General features: G+C 44.8%; 2 protein-coding genes across 2 annotated transcripts in view; both read left to right on the top strand.

Annotated features, from left to right (window-relative positions):
- The first annotated feature begins 3,970 nt into the window (after positions 1-3,970).
- The window catches only part of LOC100345379 (zinc finger protein 773), a 66,961-nt gene continuing 45,990 nt past the window's right edge, over positions 3,971-24,941 (top strand). The window contains exon 1 of the mRNA XM_070063464.1: positions 3,971-4,106. The gene's annotated coding sequence lies outside the window, so the exon portion shown is untranslated. The remainder of the gene's footprint in view (positions 4,107-24,941) is intronic.
- ORYCUNV1R1612 (vomeronasal 1 receptor oryCunV1R1612) lies at positions 15,203-16,141 on the top strand. The gene has a single exon (NM_001167299.1). The coding sequence runs from the start codon at positions 15,203-15,205 to the stop codon at positions 16,139-16,141; it is 939 nt and encodes a 312-aa protein (NP_001160771.1).

The raw sequence follows: 24,941 nt of genomic DNA, 5'->3' as shown, positions 1-24,941 counted from the left end.
AGCTATTTGAATGTGAGGTGTTACCTCATTGTGATTTTGATTTGCTTTTCCCTAACAGTGGTGGTGAACATCTTTTCATCTTTTTTTTTTTTTTTTTGGCTAATTATGTATGTGCTTTGTAGAAAAGTATTTATTTTTAACTGGGTAATTTGTAAAGGATTTTTGTTGTTGAGATGGAGGAGTTCTTTAAGCCTTAAAGACTATGAATCCTTTATTGGATATGTGGTTTTCAGATATTTTCTTTTTTCTGTGATCATTATGCCCTTTTAGGAACAAGATTTTTAAAATGCATACCCCGCATACTTATTTTATGTTTCTTATGTTTTGGATTCATGTCCAAAAAATTACTGGTAAATCCAATGATAAGAAGCCTTTTTCTATTTTCTTCTAAGAGGTTTATTGCTTTAGGTCATATAATTTTATCTAGTTGGGTTCATTTTTTTACATGGTATAAGGTAAGATTCAGCTTCATTCAATATCCAGTTTTTTGAACACCATCTGTTCAAGACACTTTTAGAAAATGAATGGTTTTGCCACTCTTGTCAGCATAAATATGATTCTTTCTGAGCTGTTTTTTCTACTCCATTAATCTGGTTTGGTTGTGGACATCAACCAGATATGGTTAGAAGCTGCAAGCTTACTTTTGCAGGTGGCTTATAGAGACTTTCATTTTTCAAGGGTATTATGGGTTGGTTTTTGATGGTTGCGATGAATTCTTCATTCTCCATGTCACCTAGCCAACCCAGTAACCACCTGTGTTAAGTTTTTGTGATGATAAGGGGCATATTGTTTAAGCTGTATATTTACTCTTGGGAATCCTCAAGATGGTTTTCTGAGTCCCTCACCTATGTGTGATCCAGAGGAAATACCAGGAGGACAAAGAACAGCTCTCAATTCACATTAGGCACAATTTATTGCTTCAGAATTATCCTGTGAAAATGAAGAACTTCTGCCCCAAACTTTTTGCCTTGTATTCTAAGGAGGTTTGTAGTTCCACGTCAGCTTGAGGCTGGGACAGTTTGATGGTCCCAGGCCATATGGCAATAGCATGAGTTGGGTTCTTTGTAAATATGGATGTCCCATATTCTTTGGCATTGCATAGGGATGGCTGTCTCATGATCTGCTAGGCCCTGAAGTGAAAAATCAGGTAGGTGTGTGTCCCTGGCTGCAAGATGTACAGCAGCAGTTTGAGAACCATGTTACATACAGGAACAGTGGTTGGGTTGATGGAACCAGTCCAAACTAGAGTGGAATGAGTAAACACTTTTGTAAAAGGGTATCCAAAAATGTCATCGTACTTAGGGCTGTGTTTTACAAGTGTGTATAGAGGTACTCAAGTCCTCCAGGTCTGTGTGTCTCCTGTGGCCAAGGTTGATACCAGAGCCACTAAAAACTAGGTTTGGTGTATTTTTATATTTTTCAAGGCTGTTGAAACTACTGTGGCACTGGCAGGGACTTCATGACTGAAGGAGGGTCCTATAGGAGTGAGTCTTTTCTGGCCTGTCCATAATTCCTCATGAATCGTGACATGATCATCTTCATCGGCTCCAGTTTTTGTTACTACAGGTTCAGAGCTGACCTAAGACATTGGGAGAGGATGGTCATCTTTTATTTGAGAGGTAGAGTTACACAGAGAGGGAGAGACAGAGAGGTCTTCTTCCATTTGCTAGTTCACTCTCCAAATGGCTGCAATGGCCATTAGGAGGTGGGCAGATAGGAAGCCAGGAGCCAGGAGCTTCTTCTGGATCTCCCACATGGGTGCAGGAGCCCAAGCACTTGGGCCACCTTATACTGCTTTCCCAGGCCATAAGCAGACAGCTGAATCAACCAGGACACAAACTGGCAACCATGTGGGATGCCAGTGCCACAGGAGGAGGCTTAACCTACACACACAGTTTTGTTATATGTCACAATGTAAAAGAATAGGACATCCACATTTTATGCAGAATCTTTTTACCTAATATATCTGATATACAATCAACACTGTACTCATATGAAATACGTATATTTTGATGTTTATATACATGGAAAACATCACCCTGGTTTCAAAATTAAGGCATCAGTTGTGAAAGTTGTGATGATGAGCATATCCACTGTCTCAGTATTTTTCTGTGGCCAGCACTTCACAGCAGGTTTGACTGCTGCTTGTGACACCCGTGTCACATATTGGAGTGCCAGTTGTGTCCCAACTGCTCTGCTTATGATCCAGCTTCCTGCTGATGCACCTGGGAAGGCAAGGAAAGGTGGCCCAAGTTCTTGGTCCTTTGCCACCCATGTGTGATACCAGGATAGAGTTCTGGCTCCTGGCTTCTGCTTGGCCCAGACCTGGCTGTTGGCAGCCATATGGGAAATGAGTCAAAGGATGAAAGATCTCTGTGTCTCTTGTTCTTTACACACACACACACACACACGTAAAGATTTTATTTATTTTTTTGGAAGACAGAGCTACAGACAGAGAAAGGGAAAGACAGGTCTTCCATCTGCTGGTTCACTCCCCAGATGGCTGCAATGGCTGGAGCTGAGCCAATCTGAAGCCACGAACCAGGAGCTTCTTCTGGGTCTCCCAAGTGGGTGCAGGAGCCCAAGCACTTGGACCATCTTCCACTGCCTTCCCAGGCCTTAGCAGAGAGCTGGCTCAGAAGAGGAGCAGCTGGGACTAGAACTGGCACTCATTTGGGATGCTGGTGCTGCAGGCAGATTAACCTACTGTGCAGGGTACTGGCCCTCAAAAATTTTTAAAAGCTACTTTCTCTCCCCCCCCACCCCCGCCTCTCCTTCTCTCTGTGTGTAACTTTGACTTTCAAGTAAAGTGATTCTTTAAAAAAAAAAAAAAAACCTTAAAAAAAAGTTGGAATTTTATGTTTCCCAGGCCACATGTGCAACTGGCGCCCATACGAGATTCCAGCACTGCAGGCAGCGGCTTTACCTGTTGTGCCACAGCACTGGCTCTCCAACTTTTTTTTAATTCCTTAAGGTATCTCTTATTTGATTGTGCCTTTGGGTAGTTTGTATTGACTTAATAGGTACTTCCTGCATAGACACAAGAAGACTGACGAGATCCTCTTTGACTCTCCTGTTAGCCTCCCTTTATTATTTTTTAATTAATTTATTTTAAAATTCAGGATTAGAGGGAGGAGAGTAGGGAGAGAGAAAGATTGAGAGATCCTCCATCTGTTGGTTCACCCCGGAGATGGTTGCAACAGCCAGGGTTAGGACCCTATTGTCCTCACCATGGGGAGATCTTGATTCCACCACTAATTCCAGGAAGAGGGAAGGACCCATTTAGGGTAATCTACAATGCCTGGCCACCAGTTCTTCCAGGTCTCCCACGGGGACGCAGGGCTTGGGCCATCCTCCACTGCTTTCCCCGGGCCACAGCAGAGCGCTGGATCGGAAGTGGAGCAGCCAGGACTTGAACTGGAGCCCAGAAGGGATGTCGGTCCAGCATGCGGCGGCTTTAGCGCCGGCTCCTTCGTTGCCTTTTGTCATCCCTCTGTATCTTCCCTGCCAAGGACCTGTTGGAAACATCTTTGTTGTTCTTGACAAAACACAATGGAGGCCAGAGCTTCAGGCTACGCGCATTCGGAAAGCAGGAAAATCTGACAGCTGAGTGGACGCAGAGTGCCATCACCGTACGGTTTGCTCCTTCGGTTGTGCAGCCCCGGAGGACACGGCCTAAAACCCAGTCTAAAATAAGAGGTCCCTAGCGTGCACTCTGGGAAATCTGGATACGCCTCCTTTAGGACGAGAAGCCACGCCCCCCGCCCCGGGTATTTTGAATTCCATTTCCTGCAACCCTTCGGAGCCCTCATCCAACCAACGATCGCCCAACGCTCTGAGACGGGTCCGGCGGAAACTCGGCGGAAACGATGTTACCCAACATTCTGTGCGGCGTGCAGCGCCCAGGCTTGAGCCAATGAAAGCGTGGGAGGGCTGCTTACGTGCGCGGGCAGCGCGTGGGGGCGGGACTTCCGGCTCTCCCCGTGGTAGAGGTTTTCGGAATTCGGCGGTGTGTTTCATTTTCTCAGGGGATGTGGAACGCTGGTTCTGGACCGAGGTCATGCGCGGAAACGCGCGAGAAGAGGCGTTGTTCCCGCTGCTCAGAGGTGAGCCTGAGGCCTGACTGAGCTGCGCTAGGGTCGGCGCCCTGGTTTCCGTGTTAGGCACCTGCCGCTTCCTGCCGCGCTCTTCCTGGGGCCCCGCGCGTGATCTGGACTCGGGTGGGTGCTGTGAGCCCTGACCCTCGGGTCAGAGCCGTAGCGCGTGGTACCTGCCCGTGCTCTGCATTTCGGACCTCTGCGTCCAGAAGAGAGGGGCGTTCTAATGTGTGTGTGTGAGAGAGGGGTGTCCGTTCCAGTGTGTGTGTGTGTAAGAGGGGTTTCTGTTCCTGTGTGTTTGTGTGTGTGTAAGAGGGGTGTCCGTTCCAGTGTGTGTGTGTGAGACGGGTGTCCGTTCCAGTGTGTGTGTGTGTGTGTGTGTGAGAGGGGTGTCCGTTCCAGTGTGTGTGTGTGTAAGAGGGGTGTCCGTTCCAGTGTGTGTGTGTGTGTATGAGAGGGGTGTCCGTTCCGTGTGTGTGTGTGAGAGGGGTGTCCATTCCAGTGTGAGTGTGAGGGGTGTCTGTTCCAGTGTGTGTGTGTGTGTGTGTGTGTGTATGAGAGGGGTGTCCGTTCAGTGTGTGCGTGTGTGTGTGAGGGGTGTCCGTTCCAATGTGTGTGTGTATTAGAGGGGTGTCCGTTCTGGTGTGTGCATGTATGTGTGAGGGATGTCTGTTCCAGTGTGTGTGAGAGAGGAGTGTCCATTCCAATGTGTGTGTGTGTGTAAGGGGTGTCCGTTCCTGTGTGTGTGTGTGTGTGTGTGTGGTGTCCATTCCAGTCATTGCGGCCAAGTGTGAGGGAGAGTTTCCCTCCTGGACCGGTACGTGCATGCACCTGTAGGCGATGCTGAGTGTGCAGCCTTGGGGACACCTGAGGCAATGGTCAGCCTTGGGTGTCAGAGGGGAGCTGGAACCATTGAAGACAGGTTTCATGGGAGGGGCCTGTCCAAGGTAGAAGTTTAAAGCTGGGAAGAACAGGATGTTGGGATGAGGCAGAAACACCTGTGAGGGGCCACTGCTGTGGACCTTGGTGACTTATGGGGGCGTTTGTGGTGTGGGCCAGGATGCGTCTCGGAGAGAGACTCGAAGTGTGGGGCCTCTTCAGTTTGATGATGATGGTGTTAGGAGGCCAAGAAAGGTAAGGAGGTGGCTGAGGACGGGTTCTCACAGTAGGGCACCGGGGCAGTGGTGGTGGCCGTCGCAAAGACAAACGAAGAAGCAGCGTGTCCATGGGGGTCTGTGCTTGGGGGGGGGGGGGGGCTGGCGAAGTGTAAGTGCTTTCAAGAGGAAAGTGGACGTGAGCAGGGTGCCAAGGCGTGGGCACCGCATGGTCAGATGGCAGTGAGCGCGGAGTGGGCTTTCTCCCTCTGCACGCCAGGTTTCCGTGGGCCTGGGCTCTTTGATTTGGGCTGTTAGACTACTTTGAGGGAAAGTAGGAGTATCTAGGAGTTTTGCTAGGCCTCGAATGGTAGTGAGGACATGGAACTGAGTGCAGCTGAACTTTGGATTAGGTTTAGGAGAAGATAGTAGGTTGTGGTTATGGGACATCATGTGCAATACAGAAGGCGGGAGCTTGTCAAGATGTGGAGTTCACTGGAGGTTAGGAAGTTACAGAAACCTGGGACGGGAGAACTCCCTCCATCAAACAGGCACCAGAGACAGTGGAGGATCCAAGCACTTTATTACCACCAGCGGGCTCAGCTGGAATCATCTCCTGAGAACTGAGCAACAATCCTGTGTCTTAACAGTATTTATAGGTTCATTAGCATTAGACCTTAGCTGTTACAGCATTGCTGGGTTTGAACTGCAGCCTACGTGACCTAGGACCACACTCCAATGGCCGGTGGGGCCTGATATGTTTGTAAAAGAGATACCGGGGCAGATTTATTAGGACAGATTTACGACTGGAGTTCACAGAAGCAGAACTTAGGACGTCTTCTTTCCCTAGACAAGATCACAGTGGCAGCTACTTCACTAGTTAATTGCGAGCAACCACTTTTCAAGGTCTGTGTTGGGAGGAGGGGTTGCTCTTCTTTGTCTCTGATTGTGGCCGTATTTCCTCTACGAGGAGAATTGTGAGGTTCCCACATACATTTGGGTGGCCGAGGTTAAAGCAAGAAACAGGGCTGGATAAGGACATCCTCAAAACAGGGCTTTGGGATTCCCCAGACGGTAGCATACTTTGACATCTTGGGAAAGACAGGGACAGATTAGGATTCTGCTTGAATCTGGCATAGACTGCCTGTATTCCTCTTCATAGAGGCATATTGGAGGCCACAAAGAAATGCCTGTGGGGTGGGCTAAGAGAGTGAGTGGAGTTGTGAGCATGAAGGGGTTAGAAGTGTGAAGGGGTTGCCATCAGAGTGGTGTGCAAGCAGGAGGAAGTGTGTGTGAATGACCCCAGGGACTTACGGGAAAAGGATGATCCCAAGTTTATTTGTTTTGGAGACAGTTCTTGTACAGGAGCCCACACACGTGGGTCATCCTCTGCTGCTTTCCCAGGCATGTTAGCAGGGAGCTGGCTCAGAAGCGGAGCAGCCAGGATTGAAGTGGCACTCCAGGATAGGATGCCAGCATTGCAAACAGCGGGTTAACCTGCTGTACCACAGCACCAGCCCTCTCTCCTCTTCCTCTTGATGATTCGTCCTAGTGGCTGCCTGTTCTAATAATTTGGGAGCTCTTCCTGGCTCACATCTTGTGGGACCACTGTAGGTTTTCTACAAGACCTTCACCTGAAGTTCCTTTAATTTTAGGATGTGGGATGGATTTCTCTGGGTACATGCTGTCTGTGCTCTTTCCAGTTGAGAAAGAGAGAGGCTTCTTCCTGGTCTCACACAGTAGCTCACTTTGAGTACTTGTAGGGCCCTGGATTCCTGACATGGTGGACATTTTTCCACAAATGGCAGGAAGAGTTCAGAGGGACATAGCTGTTGTGCCTGGGAGCTAAGAATGGATCTGATTCAGAGCTGGGTTCAAGTCACACTGAGAACCTCTACTGTGCACACCGTTGTTTGATGTAGGGCCAGTGGATCCTCTTCACTTCTTCCTTTCCTATTTTCATCTCTACTGACTTCCATTCCTGGCTCCCTTTTGACCCTAACTGTCTCGCCTTGATCTCTCACATACTCCCTTTCATTTTTACCTTTGTGGGGTCCTTCCCTCATAGAATCTTTACTTGAAATGTTCCAAGATCTACCAGTGTTCCTTAGTAGTCCTTGGATACCATCTGTTCTATCACAATCAGTTATCTCTGGGTGTGGATATAGCCTTCTACATACTCTTCACCAGTCCCCAGCAGCTATGTCCTGAAGCAGTAGAGTGTATTTTAAACCACGACCCACTCCTTGCAGCTTGCCAGGCCAAGCGCTGCCTTAGCAAATCCTCCTCTCACTGACTTAGTCCCCACTGCTTCTCTGACATCCTGTGCACTATGTCCATGTCTGATTTATGCTGGGGCTGCCTCCTCTTAGTAAGTCAACATGCACTTCACGGGCATCTCTGTGCTTATGGACTGTTGGTTTAGAAACAAAGATGAGAAGTATCTTCTGAGCAATGTTTCTCTATGCAAGGATCACAGGTCTCAACTCCAGAGCCATGTGTGATCACCCAGAACACCAAGCCCTCTGAGACATGTGCCTACTCTTTTTTTTTAATTTATTTTTAAAGATTTATTTATTTTTTTGAAAGGCAGACTTACAGAGAGGCAGAGGCAGAGAGACAGAAAGGTCTTCCAACTGCTGGTTCACTCCCCAAGTGGCTGCAACAGCCGGAGCTGTGCTGATCCAAAGCCCGGAGCTTCTTTGGGGTCTCCCACATGGGTGCAAGGGCCCAAGGACTTGGGCCATCCTCTACCGCTTTCCCAAGGCTACAGCAGAGAGCTTGTCAGAAGTGGAGCAGCTAGGACTCGAACTGGTACACATATAGGATGCCGACACTGCAGGTGGTGGCTTTTCCTGCTATGCCACAGTGCTGACCCCATGTGCCTACTCTTGAAAGACATTCTATGCGTAGTCTAGCCCCATGGAACACATTCTGATGAAGAGCTATACATGCATTGGACAAATCTTCACAAGTACCAGAAGTCCCAAAGGAGAGAGACAGTGTCCAGAAGGCAGTCTTTGGTGACAAACCACAGAGTTCACGGGGCTGAGAGGACCTCCAAGTCTGGTAAGATGAGAAGGACTTTAACTTTACTGCCAGCGCAGACCTGCCATCACCATCCCTTCACAGAGGTTGGAGCTGCACAGGGACACCAAGTGTGCAGAGGCCTTTCAAAGTGGGGCACATGATTAAAAGTGCAGTGAAGGTGGGAAAACCTTCAGCATTCGGTACAAACAGATTTGTTGAACACCAGAAAAATCAGCACTCTAGAAAGGTCTTTTATGTGTGCAAAGAATGTGAGAAACTTTGCTGGAAGATCACATCTTGTTCACCGGAAAATCCAAACTGGACAGAAGGATTATGAATGCACAATAAAGTGCAGAATTCTTTACACAGAGAGAGACCTAGCCTTATTGGTCACCTGAGAATTCATACTAGCCCAGGGCATTAGGTAAGCATTGAATATAAGAAGTGCTTTGTTAGAAAGTCCCGTCCAGGGGCAGGTGGGGCAAAGCTCTCGCTTAGGGCACCCACATCCCATACTGAGTCTTGGTTTCTGTTCTGGTCTCTCTGCTTCTGATCACCTCTCTGGTAATGTATCTTGAAAGCAGCAGATGATGGCTTTGAGTATTTGAGTCTCTGTCACCCACATGGGAACCTTGGTGGAATTCCTGGATCCTGTCTTGGCCAGGCTCAGCCCCAGCTGTTGCAGCCGTTTTGGAGAATGGACTAGAGGGTGGAAGATCAATCTCCCTCTCTACATTCCTCCTTCCCTTGTCACTTTACCTTTCAAATAAAATAAGCCTGCCTTCCTTCCTTCCTTCCTTCCTTCCTTTCGTTCTTTCGTTCTTTCGTTCTTAAGTTCTTTCGTTCTTAAAGTTCTGTGTGTTTCAGCACCAGAAAATCCATCTTGGAGACACACCTTATGAGTGCAGTAAATGTAGGGAGTCAGGCACAACACCACATTCATTAAACATCAGCGTTTACATTGGAGAAATACCTTATTATGAGTGTAGTCAATGTGAGAATTTCTCTTTTTTTTTAAAGAAGTTGGTTGTGCATGCATGGGTTCTTTTTTTTTTTTTTTTAAGATTTATTTATTTATTTGAGAGGCAGAGAGAAAGAGAGGTCTTCCATCTGCTGGTTCACTCCCCAAATGGCTGCCGTGGCCAGAGCTGGGCTGATCAGGAGCCAGGAGCTTCTTCCAGGTCTTCAACATGGGTGCAGGTGCCCACGCACTTGGGCCATCCTCCGCTGCTTTCCCAGGCCACTAGCGGGGAGCTGGATTGGAAATGGAGCATCTGGGACCCAAAGCTGCACCCATATGAGATGACAGTGCTGCAGGCAGTGGCTTTACCTACTATGCCACAGTGCCAGCCCCATTTAGAATTTCTAAGACAACTCCACATGCAGGAGTATGTTGTGACTTCAGTCGATGTTTGTAAAGTCTGCATCATTTTTGTAATCTAATTTAGCACTTAAGTTCACACTGGGGAAAGACCTTAGCAGTGCAGGCAATGTGCCCTTTGCTTGTTCAGCATATTAGTCCACAGAAAAAAGCTTTGGAGATGAGCCTTTGTGAGGGAGAGCTTGGCCAGAAATTAATTGAACTTCATACATGCAAAAATTCACATCAGGGAGATTTGTGGTAGGTATGAGGTATATGTGTATTAATTCCATATTTTATAAAAGACCCAATACTTGAAAACTGGCTGCCAAAAGCAGCAGGTGCTTTGAGACAAACAAAAGGGGGGGGTGGGGAGTTGACAAATCCATGATTGCATAGTGTGTAATTTACTGGGGTGGCTTATAGACAGAGGCATTGTCTTGGGTTACATGTATATCTCTACCATGAGGCAAGACAGAAGGGTTGTATACAAAGAAGTGGCTTGTAGCTAATCAAAATACACCTTGAGTTAAAAAAATAATAATAATGTTCGTAAGAGATGTTCCAGAAAGGTGTCAGATAGATATGTTGTTTTAATGACTTTGTTTACCCCAGATGCCTATAAGTTGCATCCAAGATGCAACTAAATGTCCCCATCCCATGTTTTAAAGAATTCACTATCGAAGCTGCCATATTTGGGGTCATGAAACTTTGAGGGACAAACTGTAGTATGTGAGAATCTGTGATGTATGTTGTACTTTTAGACTTGCCTGGAGTTTTTGCCAGTTACGTCATTACTAATGCCCATTGCAGAAGCATCTGTCTCTACCAGCCAGCAAGGTGCCACAGTGTGTATCACTGGATTCAGAGTCCGGAGTGCTCACCGTCATGTAAAGGGACCCATTAGACTGCTTTGTTATTGTTGGGGGGAAGGAAGTCCCCAGCAGTATTTATTCCAAAGTTCTCATCTCTGCATGAGAGAATTTGAAGTGCAAAGATGGGAGCAGGATTTATTTAAGGAGATTAAAGAGAGAGTGCACACTCAGAAGTGACTATGGGCAGCCCCACAGGGAGAGAAATGTGCTGCACCCCAATATAGTTGCCCTCTTTATTGGATAGAGGCTAGGGCCCTAACCGAATATACCCATTGGGTGCACGTGATCCTTAGGAAGGTCTTCCAGCATCTCTGTGTGGAGCTCAGTAAGTGCACATTCGTCATGGTGAGTTCACGGTGTAGGAGTCCTAGATGCCTCATGGGAAAGTGAGGGCGTTGACTGGGCGTGGGAGGCGCTAGAGTTCTCGCACTTCAGGACCAAGGTGCAGAGACTGCTGGAGACCTCCCAGCTCCCTTGTCCCTCAGTGACTCCCTGCCTATGCCGTATCACTTCCACCCTCAGATTTTCCTCCCTTACTCTTTAGAGGAGCTGGAGGGAGGAAGGTCTGTTTTTTATGTCCGCTTGATACTGGAGAAGGCATTGTCCCTGCCTCTCCAGGGAATGAAAATCCCTTGCTGTTCAATCTAGAGACTCTAACAAGCTGAAGGATTGCTATCAGCTGTCAGGTCAAATGTCCCCACAACCCCCTCAATCTGCCTTTTTTTTGTTTGTTTTTTAAATATTGTATTTATTTATTTCAGAGAGTAATGGGCAGACAGAGGGAGAGACAGATAGGTCTTCCATCTGCTAGTTCACTCCTGAAATGGCTACAACAGCCAGAGGTGGGCCAATCTGAAGCCAGGAGCCAAGAGCTTCTGAGTCTCCCACGCAGCTCTCAGCCTCAGATTGACTGGAGGGTCAGCTGCTGTGTTTGGCTGAGGTTCACTTGCTTGGATACAAGAGTATGTCCATAGGTTCAGTTACAGTTTCTTTGCTCATCAAGCTAGGTTACCATTAGCCATGTACATTGGCCGCTATCATTCAATTATGCAGCTGGTTTAGGTCAAATTTATTTTGGTTAAACATGCACAAAATGGAATCTACACAACGATATGAAAAATTGAACTTACTGATATAAGTGACAGCATGAATAGATGGTAAAGGTGTTACACCAAGTGAAAGTCAGACACAGGTGTTTATAAATGGTCTGAGTCAGCATATAGAGACCTAGATGTAGAATGATGGAATGCAGATCAACAGCTGCTAGAGTTGGGGATGAGGGCACAATGGAACAGTATGAAGTGATTGGAATGTTCTGGATCACAGTTGTGGTAGTGGTTACATGACATATACACTTGCCAGTACTCATGGAAAGTACTGTCCTTACAACTCATGGTGAATTTTAAGAGGGTGATTGCCTTTTGCACTCTTATTTATTATTATACTGGAGCTTCTACTTAGTGTCAAAAGGCAAGATATTTCACATAAAAAAAGTATTGCAATTAAGAAATAAAAGTTTCTTTCCACAACTGTTTAATATATTTATTCAAATATGTTCATTGTGACTCCAAACATGGATGTTCAGTTTCCTGACCCAGCCAGTCATGGTCCTTGACTTAATCAGCTGTATTCTACTTGTCTTCTCTATTTACCATAGCAGCTTGTAGTTTATTAGACTACTTAGTAATGTAAATAAATTACTTATTGTTGATTTCAGTCCATTATAGCTGAGCATATGAGGACAGATTAATTTTTATGCTTCATAGACTGATGTATCTATCCCATGTATCTTGCAATGTGCCTGAAATATGTAGGTTATATAAAAACATTTATTGAAATACCTAACAAATATGACAATACAGACTTAAAGTTAATTTACACCATTATAGATACTCTTTCTAACTCTGCTGACTTATTCTCTCTTGTTTCACTACCCTCAATGCTCTCTGGAATAGAAAAGAATCATAATGGGGGGGGGGGCTGGCGCGGTGGCGCAGCAGATTAACATCCCATATGGTCACCGGTTCAGGACCCGGCTGCTCCACTTCCATCCAGCTCTCTGCTGTGGCCTGGGAAAGCAGTAGAAGATGGCCCAAGTCCTTGGGCCCCTGCACCTACATGGGAGACCCGGAAGAAGCTCCTGGCTTCGGCTCGGTGCAGCTCTGGCCGTTGTGGCCAATTGGGGAGTGAACCAGCTGATGGAGGACCGACCTCCCTCCCCCTCCCCCTCCCCCTCCCCCTCCCCCTCCCCCTCTTCCTCTCCCTCTCTCTCTCTGCCTCTCTTCTCTCTGTGTAACTCTGACTTTCAAATAAACAAATAACATCTTTATAAAAAAAATTGAGAAGAATCATAATTTGGAACAAACTTTTGAATTCACAAAAAAAAAAAAAAACCTTGGCTAGGTAGGTTCTTCAGTTTCCTTCTCCCACATATTAGATCTGTGTCTAGATCTGCTCATCTTCTACTGGGATTCTATTTGTTTGTATCAAAAGTAAGTTTCCCCTGGTGTTTTTCTGCCTTTCCTTTGTATATCTTCATTATTCACTTTTAATAGGTTTTGGGAACTTGCATCATTCACACACTATCTCAGAGTTAATCTCAACTCCCTGTGCACTCATTGTAACTACAATTGCAGGTGAAGTGATAATCACTTTTGAGAAAGCAGATGAGATCATAGAATCCCAAACTTTTATCTCAGGTACAGGGACTCACTCTCCGCACCTGCACAGATTCTGTCCTGGCACCCTCTGTCCACAGACAACTCTACACTTTGTAAGTAGCATATGTTTTTCAGATAACTACAGATTCTTAGAATTTACCTCTGGAAATTCAGGAATATTTTCTTCTTTAAAAAAAAAACAGCCTTCTGAGGCTGGAATTAGAAATCACTTGTAAACAATAATCAGATGGAAAGATGATCACTTTACCCATATGCAGTAAATTTCAAAATAATTGCAGATCATTAAAACTATAGTATTATAATCTTAACCATTGGCTTGACAAAAATATAAAACAGAATTTGACAAAACTGTGTTTGCAATGGAGCAGTAAGCCCTTGATTAATATCAGTAAAAATTTTATCTCAAAAACTAAAAAAGAAAGAAAAAAGAAAGAGGGCTAGGTGGAGGGGGAAATATTCCATTCTTAGAATTTAAAAAAGTACGTGAGAAATGTTTTTAAAAGTCACTAAAAAGCCATTTGTAGATGGTATCTAGCTAATTAACTAGATAGATAATTGTTAGAAGCAAACAGGTCTGGACAAGATGTTTATGGAGGAATCTGTAGCCTTCTCACCACTGTCGTCCAAATGCCACACCACTGCCTGACATCTCCCCTCTCACCTCCAGATCAATTCTTCTCAAACATCTCTTAATTTGTCCCTTACTAAGCACAAAGTCCCAGTAGCATCCATGCTAAAGGCTTTAGGGCATAGGAATGTGGGAGTAGTAAGATAATGAATAAAGTTTCATATCTGTGTGATACTCTCTGGTGTGTGTTTAGTGCATTTTGTTCTATTTTATGCTGGGGCATATGGTAGTAAATGCAGTCCTTAACAGCATGTCTCTAAGTTGTAAACCCAGGTACTCCAGAGCAAGATGCAGGCATCTTAACTGCTGGGCTAAATGCCTGCTTCAGTTTCTTATTTTTAACAAACAAGTTGAGCTTCAAGTCTTTGGAATCACTATTCCTTTGGTAATTAAATTATGTTTCCCCTGAAAATAAGCTGGGGCTTCTGGGGTATCCTTAAAAAGGCTGGAAGTTTGTTGTGGAGTGGGAGTCATAGTTACGGCTCATATGTCATTGTGAAGTGGTGGAAGACGGTGTACATAAAATGAGACAGAGTTGTAACACCACCTGTCAGTGATGTGGGTTCCAAGACACAATGAATTGAGGTCTGTTGTAGAGACCTTGTGGCTGTGTGGGTATTCCTTTAAACTGGTTCCACTGAATGCAGCTTTCTACTCTTTGTTATGAATGATATCCCATATGAGCATACATACACTTTTTCCTTTGTGCTTCTTGTGTTCCCTAATATATCAACCACATTGAAACATTCAACTAGTGTGATTGTGGTATCCTGAGTCGGACGCAGGCATCTGTGTCCCTTACGCTGAGCTGTAGAGAGCTGTAACACCGCTGCACCTGCATTCACTTGGTGGCTTTCCCACAGAGTACTCAAGCTGTTTCCAGTGCAGATCTCCTTGAGTTGTCTTTGCACAGATAAGCACAAAATCTTTTTTTCTAAAGACTGTTTATGTTCTTTTTCTTTTTAAAATTTATTTGGAAGGTAGAGTTACAGAGAGGCAGAGGCAAGAGCCAGAGAGAGAGAGAGAGAGACCTTTCATCCGCTGGTTCACTCCCCAAATGGTCGCAACGAGCTGATCAGAGCTGGGCTGATCAGAAGCCAGGAGCCAGGAGCTTCTTTCAAGTCTCCCATGTGGGTGGAGGGGCCGAGGACTTGGGCCATCTTCCACTGCTTTCCTAGGCCATAGCAGAGACCTGGATTGGAAGTGGAGTAGCCAGGTCTCAATATGGGATGCTGGCGCTTCAGATGGAAGTTTACTCGCTACAGCACCAGCTCTGTAAGTACAAAATTTTAATTCCTGGTTAAAGTGAGAAAATATAATTCAGATAAGAACCAACGCTGAAAACTGTCTCCAGTGATGGAAAGACATTTTTTTCCTTTTATCTCTACTGACTTCTCTGACTGCAATTAAAGTTAGCATCTCCTAGGTTTGGAAGCAATGGCTTCTGGAAAGTTGGAAATAGGGATTGTCTTCTTCATTCAAACTGCAGTTGGGATCCTGGGGAATCTCTTCCTTCTTTGTTTTTATAATTTCACCTTGCTCACTGGTCACAAGTTGAGACCCACAGACCTGATTCTGAACCAGCTGACCTTAGCCAATTCTTTGGTCCTTTTCTCCAAAGGAATACCTCAAACAATGGCAGCTTTTGGATTGAAATATTTCCTGGATGACACTGGATGTAAACTTGTGTTTTATAGTCACAGGCTAGCCACGGGGGTTTCCTTCAGCACTGTCTGCCTCCTCAATGGATTCCAGGCCATTAAGATTGACTCCAGTGTGTGCAAGTGGATGGCATTCAGATTCAGATCCCTGAAGTTCATTGGCTTCTGCTGTTTCCTCTGCTGGATCCCACATCTCCTGCTAAGCACATGTATTCTTGTAATAGTGAATGGCCCACTGGATAGCAAAAGCCGCCGGGGGGGAAATAGCTCTGCATACTGTTCCTGGACAATGCCAGAGAACAGCTCAGTGTACACTGTCATATATTTTTCCCCCGATTTTATGAGTTTGGCCTTCATGCTCTGGGCTAGTGGTACTGTGGTCTTTGTCTTACACAGACACAAGAAGCAGGTCCAGCACATCCATAGCCACAGACGCTCTTCCAGACCCTCCCCCGAGGCCAGGGCCACATGGACCGTCATGATCCTGGTGAGCTCGTTTTTCGCTTTTTACTCAGTCTACACCATCATGACCGTTTGGATGACTTTAGTGGCAAACCCTGGCCAGTGGATGGTGAACAGCTCTGTGCTTGTGTCATCGTGTTTTGTGGCATTCGCTCCTTTCGTGCTCATCATCAGTGACACCCGTGTACATCAGTTTTGCTCTGCCTGCTTGCCGAGGAGAACAAGTTTTCCCAATCCGGTTGCTGTGCCATGAGTCTATTCTCTGGACTTCAGTTACTGATTTCAACAATTGCTAAACTTCAGGGACTCTTAAGTGCTACTGATTTATAATGTCAAAGCAAGCATGGGTAGTACTGTCCCTGTCCACAGGGATCTTACAAACAGGCCTGAAAATCAACACTGTGTGTACTCTGAGGCAGTGAACATGCAATGCAACCATGTTAGTTTCTACACCGATGAATTTCTGGAAATTTCAAAATAGAGTAATGACAGGAAGATTTTTTTGTTGTTGTTTAAAGATTTAAGGGAATTCTTGTATTTTGTACTATGAATAATCACAGATGATCTTAAATATTTGTGAAGCATGGTTTTATTCAGGTGCTCCTTACATTGCACAAGTTGCCTGGAAAGACTTTAAGTTAGAAATATGTGTGCAGCCTCATGGCACAGAGGATAATCCTGAGAGATATGCAGAGATTGCAAGGATGTGAAACTGGAAGGGAACATGATGAGTGCTCTGGTTGAAAGTTCAGGGCTATAAAACCTAAACTTCTTGAGAAAACTTACAAGCAGAGATAAATCAGTGACTAAAAATGTAAATCCTTACAAAAATTATTTTGAAAATGTTTAATTAAATGATGAATGTGTTTTTTAATAGTAATACTGTAAATATTTATTTTTTAAAGATTTGTTTATTTGAGAGGCAGAGTTACAGACAGACATAGGGAGACACACATACACACACAAAGAGAGAGAGGTCTTCTATCTGCTGATTCATTCCTCAGATGGCTGCAACAGTCATGCACTGGGACATTGATCCATTGTTGGCTTGTGCCATTACCTGTTCCTCACAGAGTAATGGGCTGCCCCTTTATCTCCAGATGTGTGGAGATCCAGAGGTTCACACACACCGGGCCATGATCCTGGAGAGGTTGGAGAGCAGTGCAAAAGGCTCTCCTTTTATCCTTGCTGCTCTGAAGGGGGAGTCTCCAGTAGGGGTCCCAGTGTCACCAATCAGTTGTGTTCCTCTTGGAGTTTCCTGGGGTGCCACTCACCTGTTGTTTAGGACCAGGTGTTTCCAGCTCATTCTTGGGGTGCATCCAATCATTGTGCGAGTAGGAAGGGAACTGGAGGTTATCGCCCATAGCTCACACATTATCAGACTGCTGAGGGATGTCTGTTCAGTCTGATGAGGAGCATCCTTGGCAAGCATCAGCATAAATGATGTCATCAGTCTCTGGCTTGACATGAGTGACTCCATTTTTCTTTACTTTCACTTTGCGGATAGTGGTATTTTTTGACTCTAGAATTTTCTGGAGTTTCCACAGTTCACCTCCTTCTGCTGGTCAGGTAAGTGGTGATCTGTGACTCTATTTTTGGGACTCGTGTGGTATTCCCCACACCCTCCCTCCTTCCCCCCTCCCCACTTCTCTCCCTTCAGTTCTCCTTCTTTCTCTGTAGCTCTTTCACATCAATAATCCTTATAAATAAATAATAAAATTAGTTGTCATCATTTATGTTGATTTGGCCCTTGCTATACCTGTAGTATTTTATTGGCATATTGTAGCTGAACATAAAAATAAACTGCAGACATTGAAACTGCATAGTGGCACGGTGTCTCTGAATTCTGTTGGGTGTGGCCCTACCAGCAGTTTGTGTGCTGTGTCGGTTGCCATGCGCACTGCTGTTGTTCAACTCCATGGGTCCTTTGCTGGGCAGAGGAGTCAGGGCACAACCCTGAGGCAGTCAGTGAGTCAGCTGACTCTGTCCTACACTTCGTGCCATTTTAGAGTAAAACTTAAAAGGATATCTTGCTGGACCTGGAAGTCAGCGAAGCAAACTCGAAAATGGTGTTCTATGCTTATGGCTGCTCTGAATGGGCCATGAAAGTTCACTGAGGTTCCCAGCCATAGGCCAACACAGAATGTGGACATGTACCGGTGTTGTGAGGGTGGAATCTGGGTGAATTTATAATGTCTAATCCGAGGTGCAACTGGAGGTTATGTGATTAAACATTCACACATTTTATGCACCTCTTTCACATGTAAATGCAGTGTTTTTGTTCTCCTGTATCTTGAAATTGGAATATCTGTGTTATCTCATCCACAGAAATTAAGTCCATTGAAGAACCCAAGGAAGCCGACTTATATGAGTAAGCCCTGAACTTGAAGAGGGATAGAGCCTTGTGAAGAATTTATTTCTGCCCCTCAGATTAGACTGCTTCTCTACATCCTTGTGTCACCTTGTATCAGATACATATTGCAAGGGCACATATGGCACATGCAGCCCTATACTCTACATTAGGTGGAGAGATATCAGGAGAGTGGAACAGTAAGGAAAAGGAAGACAAAGAAAAAGGAGAAAAAGAAGGATTTAGAGAGGGGAGGAAGAAGGAGGCAGGGTGAACAAATAGGAGGAGGAGCAAAAGAATAGGAAGAGAGGAAAGAGGAAGAAAGGAAGTAAAAGCAGCTGCAGCTAAGGTGTTGTCAGAGCTGGTTAAGCCCTGCCTGCAACACGGCATCCCATATGAGCACTGCCCCCAGTCTTGGCTGCTCCACTTGTGATTCAGCTCCCTGCTAATGGCGCCTGGGAAAGCAGCAAAAGATGGGCCATGTGGTGGGCCCTGCCACCCCTGTCGGAGACCTGGAAGAAGTTCCTGGCTCCTGGCTTTGGCCTGGTCAGCCCTGGCCATTGTAGGCATTTAGGGAGTGAACTATCGGGTAGTGGGTTTCTCTATCTCTTTCTCTGTAACTCTTCATCCCAATCAATGATTAAAAAAAAAAAGAAAGAAATTGCTATCATATTCAAAATGAGTATGAAGTGAAAAATGGGACAAGACTATATTAGAAAGCAGAAAGCTAGAAATGATAAATGTTAGAAATTAGACTGATTGGTTATTGGTTGAGGGGATGGCCCACAACACACTGGTAAGCTGACACTTTGCTTTCCTTGATTTAGGCCTGGTTTCAGAGATGCCTTGACGTAAGGGAAATTCACTGAAATGCACAACTATGATGTATTCATTTTTCTGAATGTCATACATGAAAGTGTTAAGTCATGCTATGTTGATACTAGGGGAAAGCTGTGTATTTGTGGGGAGAGGAATACATGGAACACATCAATAGTTACCCTCAGTTTTGCTGTAGAGCTAAAACTGCTCAAACAATTAAAGCTTTAATTGAAAAATACGTGCCAACAGACTTCCAGTGGACACGCTTATACTCCCATGATTGCTGGCCATTTTCATTCACAAATGAGCCTTTTCTCTTCACAGTTCTCTCCAGTTCATATAAACTCATTTCATATTTTCTTCTGCAAATAGGATATGACAAAATTCCAGTATTTCCTCGGTAACAGGATAAGTGGGGCTGCAAATGTGTCCACCCCATTTTCTTTTCTTTTTTTTTAAATTAAAATATTTATTTATTTATTCGAAAGGCAGAGTTACAGAGGCCGAGGCAGAGAGAGGGAGAGAGAGATAGGTCTTCCATCTGCTGGTTCACTCCCAAGATGGACACAGTGGCCAGAGATGAGCTGATCCAAAGCCAGGATCCAGGAGTCTCTTCAGGGTCTCCCATGTGAGTGCAGGGGCCCAAGGACTTGGGCCATCTTCTACTCCTTTCCCAGGCCATAACAGAGAGCTGTATCGGAAGAGGAGCAGCTGGGACTCAAACCAGCGCCCATATGGGATGCCAGCACTGCAGGTGGTGGCTTTACCCACTACGCCACAGTGCCGGCCCCCACCCCATTTTCCTTCTTCACTCATGTCTGTAGAAGAGCAGCCCTCCTGCACCAAATGGGCTCTACATTCTTTGTCCACTTGAAATCTAAATTTCTTCTGTGTCTTGTTTCCTGGATTAATCCCATGAGCAAGGTAAATATTCTCTCATACCTGCTCTCTTGAAAGAAAAAGTCTCTCTTTTTTGTAAGATTTTATTTATTTATTTTGAGAGGTAGAGTTACAGACAGTGAGAGGGAGAAACAGAAAGAAATGTCTTCCATCCGTTGGTTCACTCCCCAAATGGCCGCAACGGCCGGAGCTGTGCCGATCCCAAGCCAGAACCAGGAATTTCTTCCTGGCCTCCCATGTGGGTGCAGGGGCCCAAGGACTTGAACCATCCTCTACTGCTATCCCAGGCCACAGCAGAGAGCTGGATTGGAAGAGGAGCAGCTAGGACTAGAACCGGTGCCCATATGGGATGCCAGCGCCACAGGTGGAGGATTAACCTATTGTGCCACGGCGCGGGCCCCAGGAAAAATCTCTTCTATCCCTTTTGCCTACCTATGTTCTACTTCGAGATCTTTGTAATTTCACACTTCCACCCCACCCTCACTGCCCTGCTGCCCCCCTCCCCACCGTCTATCCCTTTAAATCTTGTATGCTCAATGCTAAATCTAATGGGCAACTCTGCATCTTTATGTCCTTTAATCCTCCAAGAATTTTTAATAAAATTGGTCAGTATTTCCAAGAATCTTTTCTGAGCTCCAGAATCAAATTTCCAAAATTTCACCTGAAATCCAATTTTGCTTCTCTGATAGATATCTTAATGTACCCAAACAAGGTTAACCCCAAACCTAATCCTACCTTAGTCTTTGATCTCCGTGAAAACACCATAAAGTTTTCAGTTATTTAAAAAAAGATTTAGCCAATATCTATCTTGGAGCCATCCTTTTTCCTATGTTTCAGTCAATGCTGTTAGAGTCCGAAAACGCCCACCACCCGAGGAACGTCTCCAAAAGACATCTCTCATGCAAATTGCAAAATTTTTTTTTTCCAGCATGCTGGGGCTCTCTGATCAGACCAGAACAGAGCAGCCCCGAGGAACTAAAGTATAGGGTTTATAAAGGCAAAAACCGCAAGATCGTGGGGGGGGGGGGGGATACATGGTTGCTATACACGGTTGCTAAGATCAAAAGAGAGTACATAAAATCAAAAGAGAGTACATAGTTACTGGGGTCAGCATAACCTAAGACCTAAGTGAAATAAATATTCATATAATCTTGACAATACCAGTTACAATCATACAATTATCATTTATGATCTTGACATTAATCTAAATTATATGTAAGACATAGACAAGTCACAGTTTTATCATTAACCCAGGTGTAACCTTTCTACTTTTAAGCTTGAGCAATCATGCTAGGGGGTTTTTGTGCTCTGCCAAGGGTGATGTAGTGCACTGCTATTGTCCAACTATTTGAGATCATAGTTTCAGACCAGAGTCTCGTGGGGGGGGTACTTTCCCAGAATGCAGTCTCAAGTGCTCCAAAATGGAGTCGCTACTGTTAAGGTGCTACTTCAACACTATGCAGAAAAGTCAACTCAACATGGGGCATTGTCTTAAATATACAGCCTAAAACCATAAAACACCAACACAGACATACAAAAAAACCCCAGGAGTAAAATATTTGTGACTCTCATTAAGCAAATAACTTGTATTTGTTAGACACAGTACAAGACTGCAGGAGAAAAATGGATAAATTGTTTTTTCTCAAAATTAAGACCTTATGCTTTGCAAAAAAGACTCTGAATGAAAGAATGAAAACAGGGAAAATATTTGCACATTACATATAAGTAAAGACTTGTATTTTTAAAAAAAAAACCTTAAAATTCAAAGCTAAAATCAAATAACTCATTAAAAATGTGTAAGTGAACTGAACAAGTATTGACATTAAGATGCATCCATGGCATAAAGCATATGCAGTATTCCCCAACATTATTAGTCCAGAGGAAAATGCAAATACAAATTAGAACTGCAATGAGATATTACTTCATACCAACTACCCATGGATATGATTTATTTATTAAAAATGTTTAATCAGAGCCAGCGCTGTGGCATAGTAGGCTAAGCCTGTGCCTGCGGCACTGGCATCCCATTTAGGGCCAGTTCATGTCCCAGCTGCTCCTCTTCTGGTCCAGCTCTCTGCTTATGGCCTGGGAAAGCAGTAGAAGATGGCCCAAGTGCTTGGACCCTGCACCCGCATGGGAGCCCCTGAAGAAGCTCCTGGCTCCTGGCTGTGGATCAACTCAGCTCTGGACACTGGTACCATTTTGGGAGTGAACCAGCAGATGGAATACCCCTCTTTCTGTCTCCCTCTCTCTGTAAATCTACCTCTCAAATAAGTAAAATCTTTTTAAAATGTCTATTCATGTATTTGAAAGGCAGAGAGAGATTGAGATCGATACTTTCCATCTTCTGGATCACTCCCCAAATGCCCGCAACAGCTAAGGCTGGGCTAGGCTGATGTCCGGAGCCAGGAAATCCATGTGTTTACCCATGTTGGTGGCAGAGACTCAACTACTTGAGCCATCACCTACCGTCTCCCAGGCACATTAGCAGGGAGCTGGATCAGGGAGCTGCCTCCCAAGAGGAAGCTTAACACACTGTACCACAATACTCACCCCTAATTTAAATGCCTGACCATAAAAATATTGGTCAGGATTGTTGAGATGGAAAAACAGATCAGCTATTGTGGAAAGCAATTTCTTTAACCTTTTTTTTTTTTTTTTTTTTTTACTATTTATTTATCGGAAAGACAGAGTTACAATAAGGCAAAAGAGAGAGATGGAGTCTTTCATCTGCTGGTTAACTCCCTAAATGGCCGCAATGGCCAGAGCTGGGCCTGTCTGAAACCAGGAGCCAGGAACTTTTGGGTCCCCCATGTGGGTGCAGGGGCCCAAGGACTTGGGCCATCTTCTATTGCTTTCCCAGGTGCATTAGCAGAGAGCTGGATCAGAAGTGGAGCAGCCAGGATGCAAACCAACGCCCATATTGGATGTCAGCACTGCAAGCAGCAGCTTTACCTGCTACGCTGCAGTGCCGTCCCCTGGAAAACAATTTGGCAGTGTCTTTTTTTTTTTAAGATTAATTAATTTATTTGAAAGGATGAGTTAAAGAGAGGTAGAGAGAGAGGTCTTCCATCCACTGGTTCACTCCCTAGATGGCCGCAACAGCTGGAGCTGGGCTGATGAGAAGCCAGGAGCCAGGAGCTTCTTCCAGGTTTCCCATGTGGGTACAGGGGCCCAAGGACTTGGACCATCTTCCACTGCTTTCCCAGCCATAGCAGGGAGCTGATCGGAAGTGGAGCATCTGGGACTTGAACCAGTGCCTATATAGGATGCCAGCACTGCAGGCAATGGCTTTACCTGCTACGCCACAGCGCCAGACCCTTGGCAGTGTTTTATCAACATAAACATACACTTAACATATTATCCAGAAACCCAATTCTTTAAGATTTACTTAAATGAAATGAATACACTGATTTCTATAAAACCAGAAGTTGAATGTGTAGTGATATTGTTCATCTATGGTAAAAGTCATGGTGAGGATAACATTTGAAGAAGTATAAGGTAGTAAGGAGAGGCAGGCAAATTTGTTTTGTTCATTTCTAGTAGCTTTAAATTTTCTTGCCTTATTGCAATAGGTAGAAATTTCAGTAGGATACTGAATATGAGCAGAGTAAGAATGTTTTTCCTTTACTTCTAGTCTCAATGGAATATTCTAATAACGGAAAATGGGGCATATTTTTGCTAGATGACTGTTGAGTTTAATTTTCAATTTTTCTAAAGTTTTATTCATGTGATAGGTAGAGTTACAGGGAAAGAGGGACAAAGTGAGAGAGAGAGATTATCTCCCATCCTCCCCAAATGGCCAGAACACCTGAGGCTGGACCAGGAGCATAATCCTGGTCTCCCATGTGGATGCAGGGGCCCAAGCATTTGGGCCCATTTCTGTTGCTTTGCTGGGTGTATTATCAAGGAGCCGAATTGGAAGTCGAGCAGCCAGGACTCGAACCAGTGTCCAAATGGGATGCTGGCATTGCAGGTGGTGGCTTAACCTGCTGTGCTACACCAGCCCCTATTGTCTTTTTAAAGTAGATAACCAAGAGTTTTCTAAATAGAAAACTGTCATCTGAATAATGACCATCTTGGTCTTCCTTTGCAATCTGTACATGATTTCTTTTTTTAAATATCACTTGCATGGACTTTCAGTGTAATGTTATATACAAGCTGTGAGAGTGGACAGCTCTTCCTTCTTCCTGATATTAGTGGAAAGGCATTCAGATTCACTTAGTATAAAGTCAGTATTTCAGGAAATCTTGGTATACAGCAGCGAGCTGCTGATTGTGAAAGATGCAGAAAGACCAATCAAGGAGGCAGACAAATTCAGGATATGCAGAATATGTTTATTTGGAGAAGAGCATGGTCTCAGGCCTTTGTCAGACATGCAGGTCTTCACACAACCACTCCATGGTGACAACTTCATATTTTAAGCTAGACAAAGGTAGCCTGTGGCTAACTTAAGCACACTTGGATTTTTTCAATAAATATTTGTATTCCAGTCATTAGATAAAGGACATCCCAGGGTCTTGCCAGGAGAAACAGTCCTGGCAGGTTATCTTAGTGACTTTATCTCATGAGCCTTGGGATGACCATCAGTTTCCTAAAGGGCAAGATGGTGGTTATGACCAAAATTCAAGCTGAATTCTTACAGTTAGCTTCAATGTTTTTTTTTTTTTAAGATTTATTTATTTATTTGAAAGGTGGTATTATAGAGAGGCAGAGAGAGAAAGAGGTCTTCCATCTGCTGATTGACTCCCCAGTTGGCTGTATCTGCCAGAGCTGTGCTAATCTGAAACCAGGAGCTTCTTCCAGGTCTCCCACTCGGGTGCACGTGCTCAAGGACTTGGGCCATCTTCTACTGCTTTCCCAGACCATAGCAGAGAGCTGGATTGGAAGTGGAACAGGCAGGACTTGAAGCGGCACCCATATGAGATGCTGGTACTGCAGGTGGCAGCTTTACCCACTATGCCACAGTGCCAGCTCCAGCTTC

The sequence above is a fragment of the Oryctolagus cuniculus genome, chromosome 18, assembly GCF_964237555.1.
Source record: "Oryctolagus cuniculus chromosome 18, mOryCun1.1, whole genome shotgun sequence".
Classification (NCBI taxonomy): domain Eukaryota; kingdom Metazoa; phylum Chordata; class Mammalia; order Lagomorpha; family Leporidae; genus Oryctolagus; species Oryctolagus cuniculus.
The sequence above is the reverse complement of the archived record's forward strand: the minus strand, read 5'-3'. Positions and strand labels throughout refer to the sequence as shown.

What these genes read in the sequence shown, in the direction of transcription:
- ORYCUNV1R1612 (NM_001167299.1), top strand. Translation starts at nt 15,203, where the DNA reads ATGGCTTCTGGAAAGTTGGAAATAGGGATTGTCTTCTTCATTCAAACT.